General features: G+C 31.1%; 1 protein-coding gene across 8 annotated transcripts in view; it reads left to right on the top strand.

The window, feature by feature from the left end:
- Positions 1-12,322, top strand: part of LCORL (ligand dependent nuclear receptor corepressor like) — a 161,333-nt gene that overhangs the window by 110,899 nt on the left and 38,112 nt on the right. For 7 of the 8 annotated variants that reach the window (XM_081303262.1, XM_081303258.1, XM_081303257.1 and 4 more), the window contains one exon: positions 1,903-2,154. In XM_081303262.1, the coding sequence (XP_081159388.1) occupies positions 1,903-2,154 (252 nt within the window). Of the gene's footprint in view, positions 1-1,902; positions 2,155-12,322 lie in introns of those variants that run through there. The other variant, XM_081303263.1, reaches the window with a different exon arrangement.

Genomic DNA, 12,322 nt, shown 5'->3' with positions numbered 1-12,322 from the left:
CGTTTCTATAATTTGAGACAGGGTCTCACTGAGTTGCTTAGTGCCTCACTTTTGCTGGCTTTGAAATCACCATCCTCCTTCCTCAGCCTCCTGAGCTGCTGGAATTATAAGCATGCACCACCATGCCCAGCCTGTTATTTTATCTGAATGACTGGAGAAATTAAAACATGGAGGATATATATAAATACCCTGATCATAAAGATGGCTAAGATTGCAACCTGTAGCTATGGTTTTTATTCCAGTTTCCAAGAGCAAATAGTGGGGGGTTTTCCCATTCAAGTTCTAAATAAAGAATAAAAGTGAAGGCTAAAATGTTACTTTCTCTATAGAACGAGTATCTCTTCTCTCAAATGTTTTTTTTTAATTCAAACTTCTTTGTTTCATTAGAGATAAAATATAGAGTTTATTATGTAGTATCTCTAGCAGGTCTGAGAAAGTGCTCTATGATCAGATTTATTGACATTTCTACAGAACCATAAATAGACACATATTGATTTAGGTCATGTTTTGCTACCAGATGTGATAGGGAGGCAGGATTGTGTATCTCCTCTCTTCAAAATAATAACATTTTAGAGTCATAGACCTATGGTGATAGATACTAGTTGGAGAACTCCCCTTCAGATCTCTTGGAAAAGTTTTTCTAATACTTAAATGAAACTAGGGAGAGTTGTGCCTCCAGTCTTAGCCAAGGATTAGGAAAGGCCTATTCATATAATACTACTTTGCCTGGATAAGTGGTTAGGTATTTAAGGTTCAGAGAATTAGTATCTCTAGAAATAGGAACACTTTAGCAAATATACCCTTCCCATTTTACCAGTCACTCGACCTCTGAACACCAGTATATATAAAGGAATTGGAGTAAAGCTAGCAGTATGTACAAAAAAGCCACCACCATTACCACTGTCAAACAAATCTCTATACTGCTATTATACACTGTGTTTACAAATGCCCTATCATTATCACACAACTTATGTCACATTATCTATCTTTCAGTTGTTTTTGCCCATTATGCAAATTTCAGGCAGAATTATATACCACTGTTGAACTTCTTTATAGTGGGTATCTTATCAAATGATATTTATAGAATTAAGGATTAAGAACCTCAACAATTCTGTCATTTTATAGGGAATCATAGGAGATGCATGCTGAAGTATCTATGAATGAAATGTCCTAATTCCATAGAGTCCCTTCAGTGTCTCTCCAGATTAATAACAGGAAAAAGAAATGAAATGTGATGAATATTAACAATTCTTGAAACTTTATGGAAGCTTTGTAATACTATTCAATTTTTTGTGATCAAAACTTTTCTATATAAAAAGTTAAAAAAATTCTTGAAAAAATTCAGGGTACAGAAATACATATTTAACAAATTTGAAAAACTCAATACAGAGTTTTTTAAATGTTTTTTTAATGCATGTACTCTGTATATTAAATTAAAAATTTCTTGGTGGGCTGGTGATATAACTCAGTGGTAGAGCACTTGCCTAATGTGCATGAAAACCTGGATTCAACCTCAGTGCTACCAAAAATTAAAAAAGAGAGAGAGAAAGAATGCTTGGTTATTCATATATATAATTTATATTCACATACTAATTATTAATATCTAATATATTTAAATATTAAAATTCTGAAAATAAGTTCTGCTTATGTCTAATCGTCTATCTGTATTTTAGTTTGGTACAGAGAATGTTTATTTGCAAGAATTGAGAAAATATGACGTTTTGGGGGGATATGTTATCACGAAAATAAATGAGGCTTCTGTTTCTCAGTCCAGAAACCATTGGCAATTGAGAACTGTTGCTAAGACTTCTAATATCACTAATTTTGTAATAAAAATAAGTTTAAATGATGGTGGTTTACATTTCCCTTTTTTAATGATTATTGTATTTATTTCTTCCCTAGATCTTCCTCAGAACTGTGATCCTAACATTCCCCTAGTTGCTCAGGAATTAATGAAAAAGATGATACGTCAGTTTGCAATTGAGTACATTTCAAAAAGTGGTAAAATTCAAGAGAATAGAAATGGTTCAATTGGACCAAGTCTCCTATGTAAAAGTATCCAAATGAATCAAGCAGAAAACTCCCTTCAGGAAGAGCAGGAAGGCCCCTTAGACCTCACTGTGAATCGAATGCAAGAACAAACTACTCAGCAAGGTAAGATTTTTGTGTGTGCACAGTATGTAATTTTATGTTTTAATATCCTTAAACATATACAAAAGTTTTTGTATTCATAGGGAAATTTATCTTATAAGTAACATTATTTTAATTTGCCTCTGTAATATGGTCTAGAGAAAAAAGCAAATTTAGAATTTTGTGTTGCATTTTTAATTATTTATAAAAGAAAAATTGAATTGGTCTCATCTCTTTACAATGAAGTATATGGTAAGAAATTCACAAGAAACAAACTAAAAGATCCGAGTAAAAAGTTGTTTATAAATTACCTTTAAAATGGGCTGTTCCATTTTTTGTACTTAGTTGAGAAATAAAATAGATGAATTATCTTTTAATTGTTTGTGATGTAACTAGAAAAAGAAGAAACTTAGTATATGTGACAAATATAATGTAATCATGTACTGAATTGTATAGGGACAGATTTTTCAGAAGCCTGAATGATGAAGGCCATATTAAACTCATATCTTACTGAGTTTAATTAAAGGAGAACCTTGAGTTAACAGAGGAAAGTCAAGAAGAGCCTTTTGAAGTGTGAGGGAATGTTATCAAATAAATACTTGTGTGGAGATGAGAGAACAAGTAGCTTTTGTTAACCTGGGCTAAAGATTATGTCTTGGAAGCGATAAAAACATTAACATTAAATTTGATCATTGAAAGCAGTGGTGTTATTTCAGGGCTCTCAAAAGAAAGTACAGAAATCAGTATAGATATGGAAAGGATAGAGTTTTCAGGTTTTAAGTCAGATTAAAATTGAGAGGGACTGAAATATAGATATAATTTTCCCTTGTTTTGAAATATGGATTTAATTTTTTCTGATTTTAGGTTATATGAGTTTATTTGGAAATATTTGAGAAACATTAAGATGATAATTATGTTGTTAAGACAAAAGAAATGTCAAAGGTAACTATGATATAAGGCTTAACAAAAAATATATTGGTACATAGAATTTGGGGCATTGGAAAGCAGAGCATTTTTAAAATATTTATTTGCAATGCATGTTTTATACTCCTTTATATCACCTCCCCTTTTAGGGAGGCAGTTTAAAATTCTCAAGATGTGAGAACATAGACTTGGACTTATGACAGACTTGTGATTGAAATCTCAGCTATACTATTTAAATTCCTTTTACAAGTACTTACCTATCAGTGCTTTAATTTCTCACTTTTAATTTGCCTATGCTAACAATGAATTTGCTGGAGCAATGTGAGAAGTAAATAAAAATTAAACTCACAGATGGGCAACACTAATCTCTCCATATTCTCCACCTCCCATTCTTTACCACCACAGAAGAGAAGCCTTAGAAGTAACATGGTAGTGAGCTGTAAATATTTGTATAGCTGTTACATTGAACAGGACTGAGCTTTTTCTACATGGTCAAGGAAGTAGAATTAGGAAAATTAGCTGTAAATTAGAGGGAAATATTTCAGGTGAATGAAAGGAAGATTATTTCTGAGGATTAGATATTTCTCAAAGAAGAAAAAGGACATGATTCCTTTATTGCCTTGTCTTTGGAGGTATTCAGAAGCATCTGATAAGTGTCTAAAATAGGTGTTACATTTTAAAATTAAATTTTTAAAATTTTAAGTCCTCAGATTCTATTATTCTAATGAACATAAGTGATAAGACAGATCCAAGCATATACAGAAAATAACATAAAACGTTTAAACTATTGTCATATTCTAGGCAAAGTATACAGATATATGAATACAAATTGAAGTTGTAAAAGTAATGATAGTTATAAATCTAAAACTAGTCTTCTTGATACTTTAAATATTTGAGTAACTTCTTGATGTGATTTCCTTTTTCTTTAGGACAAAAATCAATTAATGTGATTATTAGCATAGAGAACAAGGGGGTATAGTGACAGATGAAATGAAGGAAATAAGTGGGGACCGGATTATGAAGAAGCTATAAAATATTGAAGATTTTGACTTTACATGGGGACCATGAAAAAATGCTTGACCATTTGGAGTGGAGAGTGACACTATCAGATTTTCTTTTATAAAACCGTTTTGCCATGGTATGGATTAGTAGTTTCTCAAATGTGTATACTTGCATACAAAAAAGAAAAAGTGGACCTGCATACTTCTGATGAATGTGTATGTGTTTGTGTGTCTGTGTCTACTGATAAATTAGATGTACTGATGTTTCTACAAATTAAAACACTTTTAAGATTGAAATGAAGACGTTATAAACGAAATTTTTAATGTCTTGCTAATCGTTATGACTAATGACTTACTACCTGTGTCTTATTGCATAGTACGTACTTCAGGATTCATTAGCAATGATAGAAAGTATAAATCCATATTTCAAGTAGATTCCTTAAGAATTGGAAGTTTTATTGGCTCTTTTTTTACTGTTTTTAAGAGTTTGCTTAATAAGGTTCTCATACAGGTAGTGTATACCACTTCCTTTTCATTGTGGCCATTTGCTATTGCTTAACATTTTTCCAAAATGAACGATTATACCCTGGGAAGACTGGAATATGGACATTTACTCTTAATGTGCTTACAAATTCATTGTCATTCCAGACAAAATTCTAATAGGTTTTATTGTTAAATACGGCTTGTTGAACTTGAAATTTACAAGCAAAACTTAAAGAATAAAAAAAAAAAAGTAAAATTGGCAAGGGACTTTCTCTAAAAACATCAAGACTTAAATAATAATTAAAAAGGGGTGCTGTTTGCCAGGATACAAATCAATAAAACAGATTAATAAGCCTAGAAATTCCCCCAGACATTATTGGACTCTTAATACAACAAGACAGAGATGCCATTGTAAGTTACTGGGAAGGATATACTATTCATTAAACAGTTCTAGGGCAATTGGTTACTCACAGGTAGTGGGAGACGGGGAGATGGATCCCCACCTTATTCCACTAACAAAAATAATTCCAGCTTGGTTAAGGGGAGAGTGAAAAATAAAATGTGGGAAGAGTGAAAAATAAAACTAAGAGAGGAAAAAAATTTATAATACTTTAATGAGCTCAAAACAGTAAAGAAGATGCAAGAGTCACAATCCATGTATATTTGTCCTGAAATTCAAAAGTTAAGTGTTATAGAATTCACTAAAGAGAATGAAGTGTTAAGCTTTATCTATAACTGATTTTAAAAAAAAATTGGCAAGCATTCAATTTAAGAAAAAAAAAAAACCTGAACCAATGGGAAAAATATGCAGACACAATTCTCAGGAGATATTAGAATAGACAACTAAGCAAAGAAAAAGGTGCTTGAAAGAATATTTTGCCCTCATTCCCAATATAGAATTTTTAAATTTTGTGGTAGAAGAATATTTAAACCTCTGATTGACTACAAATCCTTGCCACAGAACCTTTGACTGCTTCATTACACTCATACTGAAACAAACCCATTGTTTTATGTTTCTTTCATCTGCAACAACATTTTGTTACCAATATTTACATTAGTATATCTACCTGGGCACCACAGGATACTTGAGAGGCTGAGGCAGTAGTATCACAAGTTCAAGGCCCAGTCTGGGCAACTTAGTAAGACCCTGTCTCATAATAAAAAGGACAATGGGGCTTGACATGTAGTTCAGTGGTAGAGTGCTTGCCTAGCATGTGAAAAATAAATCCCCAGTACTGTCATAGAGAGAGACTTTTAAAAAAGAACCAAAAAAAAGATTTTATTTCCAAGACTTTTCTTTTCCATGCTAGCACTTTGGAAAATGTCTCATATCCTAAACTCCAGGATCCAGTTCCTTCCTACCTATCTAGTCCCATCATGTGTGTTTGTGTGTGTATGTGGTGTGTGTGTGTGTGTCTGTATGTCTGTGTCTCTGTTTAGTCTTTGTACTGGCTTTTTCTCAGTTTCTTGAGTAAGTCCTACCCTCTCATTACCACATGTTGGTACCTAACTGCAAAAAGAAAAAGAAATGTAATCTTTCCAGTGTGTATAAGTTGGATTTTTCTTTTTTCTTTTGCAAAGAACATCATTACAAAAAGGCATGTCCTTTAATAAATTCTCAAGGCTCATAAAATGTTACTTAATTAAGTAAACCAGGTATATAAAGCAAAAAAGAAGATAAATTAATGTCTTTTGTACCCATTCCATTTTTCCCCAGAAAATTTGTATAATTTAATATAAAATTGGCTACTAACCACAGTTCACAAGTGAGAATCCACTGTTTTCTGCTGTTCCTTTATAGTTTCACGTGGTCTTTCCCCAAGGAGATAACTTTCATATTTACCTTAATATGACTTTAAGTTATAAGTATGCCACATGGTATTCTCTAGTTCAGGATGAATAAAGAAAAGCTGCTATTTTGTCACATTTTTTCTTCTATTAATTTTAACTGCAAAAATTTAAAAGCAAAAATTGTACATATTAATGGAGTGTCATGCTTGTTTGGCTTGTTGCTTTTCATCATTTTTATCTTGGCTAGACCATGACTTTAACAATGAGAGAATGATAAATTCCAATACATAAAAAATGAGAAGCTTGGGTACAACACAGAAGAAACTATCATTAGAAAAATCAAAAGACAATGGCAGCATGTGAAAAATCTATTTTCAATTTATATTATAAAATGAAAGACCAATAGCCTTAATATTAAGAGTTCCAAAACATTGAATAGTAAAACTCAACAACTTGACAGAAAAAATGGTCATAATTATAGTTTAGTTCATTTAACAAGAAAATCTAAAAGCCTTTAAACATAGGTAAGTAGACTAATTATCCTCTTATGTGGTTCACCTCTATCAAACTGATACCAAGTTTAAAAATACTCTATTCAGGCTGTTTTAAAAAGCAGACATTCTCATGCATTACTAGTGAGAATATAAACTGATATTGTACCCTTTGATGTTGTACCCTTTGATCCAGCAATTGTATTTCATACAGTCAAGCCAATAATTAATTATACCTGCACCACAAATATGACATGATATACCTTAAGATTATTCACTGAGACATTATAAATTTATAATAGCAAATTATTAGATATAATACAATTATCTACCAGTACTGGACTAGTTATCATACACCCACACAATGGAAGACATCTGAAAAAGGGGATGAGGATGATCTCTTTAAAGTGATAGTTTCAGGTTTTGAGAGTATAACAAATATATCTTGTTGCAAGCATCAAGTTAGGATTATGATGTTAGTAACACTACACACTTAGAAAAGAAGTATAGAGGTACATCATGAGACTTTACCTAGGAAATTAAATGTATATACATTCTCAGTGAAATTATATTTTAAGAGCAAGAAATACTTTAAAAGGAAGTTTAGAATTTCATTTTAGTAATATTAGTAATGATGTTGCCATCATTTTTTAAATATATGAGATAAATCAAGTAGGTAATCACATTAACATGGATAATATCATGTGGATTAAAAATGTCAGTACAAATCACAAATCTTTTTCTTTAAAAAAAAAATACACATTTCGTAGTCTGACCACAGCAATATAGTCTCAAGCAATGAAAATTTACTGACATTGACCCTACTCTTGGAATGTGGTCTCTAAATACAATTTCCTGTTAAAAGGAAGGAAGTAGGCTTCTTAGTGTCCAAAGTTTGGACCAAAAAATATACAAGATAAGACCCAAATATCTTAGGACAGCAAGTGAGGATGCTCAAAAACTAATTTGTTGAAAGAAAGCAGGAGCCAGTGTTATGAGTTCCTCCTTGGTCAAATGAGAAGATTTGACCCTCAGGAGTATCCTCTAAAGTCAATAGTCTGTAATAGAGACACATAGCACACCAATTCCATACTTTGAAAATAAGCAATTAAATGAAAGAGTTAAATATTTATCTTGCCTTTCCTTTACAAATTGTATTTCAGAAAGATTCAGAAAGAGTCTCAGGTAATAAATATGAAAGGCATAATAAACTTAAAATATTACTTTTTGTGAGTCCTAATGAGTTTAATTGAATCAAACAATATCAGAACACAAAACTGACTTAGAAGAAAGGTTATTTGGAGAACTTTGCAATGCATGGGTCAGACTGTGGCCATCAGAATCCACTGACCACTTGAGTATCACTGAATATAGACTCTATGTACCTCATAAAATGTCACTTCACCTGTGAAGTACTCCTACCAATATTTTGAGCTTAGACCTCTGCAGTTCTTTTAGGTTGCTGGTTCTCAAGCACAGTTCAGGAAGCCGTAGGAATCCCTGAAACTCTTCCAGGGGTTATGTTAGGTGAAATTTAATGATAATTATTTGTTCTTTTCACTCTCATTTTGTCACAGGAGTGTAGTGGACAAGCATCAGATGTGTGATGGCTTAACTTTATTGAATGGAGAAACAGATATAAGAATCCAACTGTGTTCTATTAAATTAGATGTGAAAAGATTTTTTCAAAACTGTAAAAAAATGCAGTTCTCAGTTTTCATAAATGTTTTTTATTAATATTTGTCAGATTGTTTTTGTTATCTGTTAATATTTTTAAATGTTTCTGCTTAATTTGATATGGTAAATATCAGTAGAAATAATCCACATAAGTAAAAGCTTTTTGAGGTCTATAGTATTTTTTTAAGTTGTTGATAGACCTTTAGTTTCTTTATTTTTATGGGGTGCTGAGAATTGAACCCAGTGCCTCATACATGCTAGGCAGATGCTCTACTGCTGAGCCACAATTCCAGCCCTGAGTTCTGTAGTATTTTAAGAGTGAAAAAGGATCATAAGATTCAAAAGTTCAAGAACTGTTTGCTTTAGAGCTAATTCCAAGTTTATCAGAATTATGTGGAGATTAAAAAATAATGTAAATGACACCACAGAAAAGAAAATAATCCATAATGTAATATGTTCCAATAAAACTCATTATTTTAAAAAGTCAATGTCATGTTGAAAGGTAAAATAGAAGAATATGTTAGGAATATCAGATTTCTAGACTCTTGCATTGCACATGTATGTGTCCTTTAATGAAAAATTTTGCATCTGGGTTTGAGAGTAAGGTAATTAGTTCATTGTGGGGAATACTGATTTCTAGAAGTATGGGAACATCCAGCCAGAAATTCAGGAGAGAGGTTTGAAGCACCAACTCTGAAGACTGCATTTTAGTATTATTTATTGCTAGATTAAAATGTTTTATTCAAGCAGTGGCACGGCACATGCCTTTAATTCCAGTGACTTAGGAGGCTGAGGCAGGAGGATCACAAGTTCAAGGCCAGTTCAGCAGTTTCGTGAGGCCCTAAGCAACTTAATGAGACCCTGTCTCAAAATCAGAAATGGCTGAGAATGTGGCTCAGTGGTAGAGTGCCCCTGGGTTCATTTCCCAGTACCAAAAACAAAAAACAACTAGTATCATTATTTTAAAAACTGGGGGAAAGCTGCTCTATAATTAAGAACATGAAAATCAGATATAAGATATATTATTTTATTTTGATCCTTATGGGACATATCAATTAAAAAGAGATTTTAACCCATTAGAAGAAAATTCAATATAAACCAGATGTTAGACAATAGCAATACCTGTTGTAGAAAATCTAGAAAACAAAGTGAAGACAATAACAGTTACCTTGTATTCATCCATTCATAAGTGTCTGTAGCTACTCATCTTTTCAACCTTTCCCAGTCGTTTTCTGGAGAACATTCACATGTGCAGGCACACACTACTCCTAGTAGTCACCTGATAGGACCTATACTAGATAATCCTCTGTAAACTGTTTTTTTCCCCCATATTTCTAAATATCCTCATGTTACTGAGTATTATTCTACAAAATAATTTAATACTTAAATTGATATATTTAGCTGAACAGTATTCAGTTGTTTGGGTCATTCATACGTAATTCTGTGTCTTTGATGTATAAGTAAATGTGCTTCAGCTAAGATTTTGTACTCAATCTTAATTTTTACCTTAGAGTTTCCCAGAAGTGAAATTGCTAGACCAAAGAGCATACTGTTAGAAGTCAAGAATAGTAAGGTAGTGACCAGAAGGTAATTTCAGAAGGCTTCTAGGTTGATGGCAGGAAATGTAGATGCTGTTTACATAGGAATGTTCAGTTTGTGAAAATTCATTAAACAGGTTTACTTTTTTATTAGGTTTACTTTTTATTATGGGTGTAATTTTCAATAAAGTTTTTTAAAAGTCATGATTGATCTATGGATGAACATGAAAAGGACTAACAAATGGGTGGCAAAAAATTCAAGTTTTCCACAATATTGTAATAAGAATACAATCCATGTTTTAAATAAAATATTTGGCTAAGACTTTAACAGAGAATTAAGTAATATAATGTAAAGGATAAAAAATAGAATATGTTTTTAACTATATTTCATTGGTATTGACTTAAAACTTTAAGTTTGATTTGGTTCAGTGCTTGCTAGATATGCTAAAAAGAAAAGAACTACTGTAATGAAATTTTAAAATGACATTTGGTGAAATGTTAAAACTTTGTGTTAATTTTACCAGTAGCACTTTCTTAATTAAATTTAGTATTATAAAAAGTTATATCTTAAATTTACTATATTGTTTCATCATTATCAATTAATAAATGGATGAATAATTTTTTAGGGTTTTTAACTGCATATGCACAGAGTAAAACAGATTGGACAAAACCTCTTTCCTTTAAAAAAAAAAAAACAACTCTTGGCTTATAGAGGGAGGGAAATGAAAGAAGGACAAAAAATGCTATGGTTTGATTGATAATGAGACTCTTACATTCTGTTGTTTCTCTTGTAGCTGAAACATCAGTTAAGACTAGAAATGATAAAAACAATTTTAAATCAGAACTTGTAAAAGCATTCCCTTGAGTATATCCACCATGGTTTTGTTGTCCTTAATAAATTGGGGAAGGATCCATTAATATATATTCATTATTGGAAACTTTTGTGAAAACTTGGTTTGTAGACACACATGTTTATTGCATACAGGTACAAGTGGATACAGGTATGCCTGGACACGTTCACATACATAAATATTTAAGAGCTTTTGTCAATCAAAGATCACCAGTGCTATCTTTTGTATACTTAAGTGATTCTACATTTTATTTTATTATTTATTTTATTCTACATGTTTACATTTCTTGAAGTTTCATATTATACCTTTTAAAAATATAATAGCATTTTTTCAATTTCCCATGTTTTATTAATTCCCTTTATTACCTTAACAGCTTGTTACCTTTAATAAGCAAGTTAAACTATATACTTTTTGCAACTTTTTAAAAATTTATAATATTGAAATGTAGTATCTTTATATACAATAATTTTCATTTCAGATACAAGATAGATAAACTAGAAGAATGTGAGCATTTTAAGAGTTTTCAATCCCTACTAGTAATATTTGATAGTCCAAGTTTATTCTATCCTTAACAACATACTTTGTTTTTTAAAAATATTGTACAGGTTAGAAGTTTAGTTAATGCAGACTATAGAATATGAATACTTGAATTAAGCCTTCTTTGAATTGGTTCACCATTAAAATGTACAAATTAATAAAATCTATTTATGTCATTGGGTTGTTGTAGGAACGAAAGTTAAAACATGCAGCATTCTTGATATAGTGCTTTGCATGCTTTATACTGAAGTATTATATTTTTATATACATTAGATTTTATATAATTTACTAATTCCTAGCAATCAAATGAAAATGAATGAAGAACAATTGAAACCTGTATTTTTCTTACTGTACTTTCTAAGAGAGACTGTGGTTTTAATTGTTCATTATATATATATATTCATTGATTGCTAGGGACTAAAAGAATCTGAAGATCCATTTAAGGAAGTAGATAAGAAGTGTTCAGAGAGGTTATAATGGAAAAAGCATTAGATATTTAATAGACATAATTTTGTGCCAACAGTGCTAAATATTAAGCAATAATTGTGATAAAAGTTTCATTGCTAATGATTATTTTAGCATTTCTGTGGAATTTTATTTGAAATGTTCCCTTGTTTGGTCAACATAAAATATACGTGATATTTTCTCTTTATTACTGTTCATTAATGAATATTCAGTATTCTATTAATATTCATGTGTCAAACCTTATGATATTTATACACATAATATTGATGATAGATAATGTGGCTTCTTTTAACTCATGGTGATAGTCAAGTATTTACTAAGTTTCATGGTTTGTCTTGGGTAGTAACTGGAGGACAATAGTATTGTGAGACAGTAAATTAGTAAATAATATTTTAATACAGTTGATGTTTATCTTTTTTGAAGTAAACAATATT

Source organism: Spermophilus citellus (genome assembly GCF_964194105.1).
Source record: "Spermophilus citellus genome assembly, chromosome: 8".
Classification (NCBI taxonomy): Eukaryota; Metazoa; Chordata; class Mammalia; order Rodentia; family Sciuridae; genus Spermophilus; species Spermophilus citellus.
This window is presented reverse-complemented; position numbering and strand designations above follow the sequence as displayed.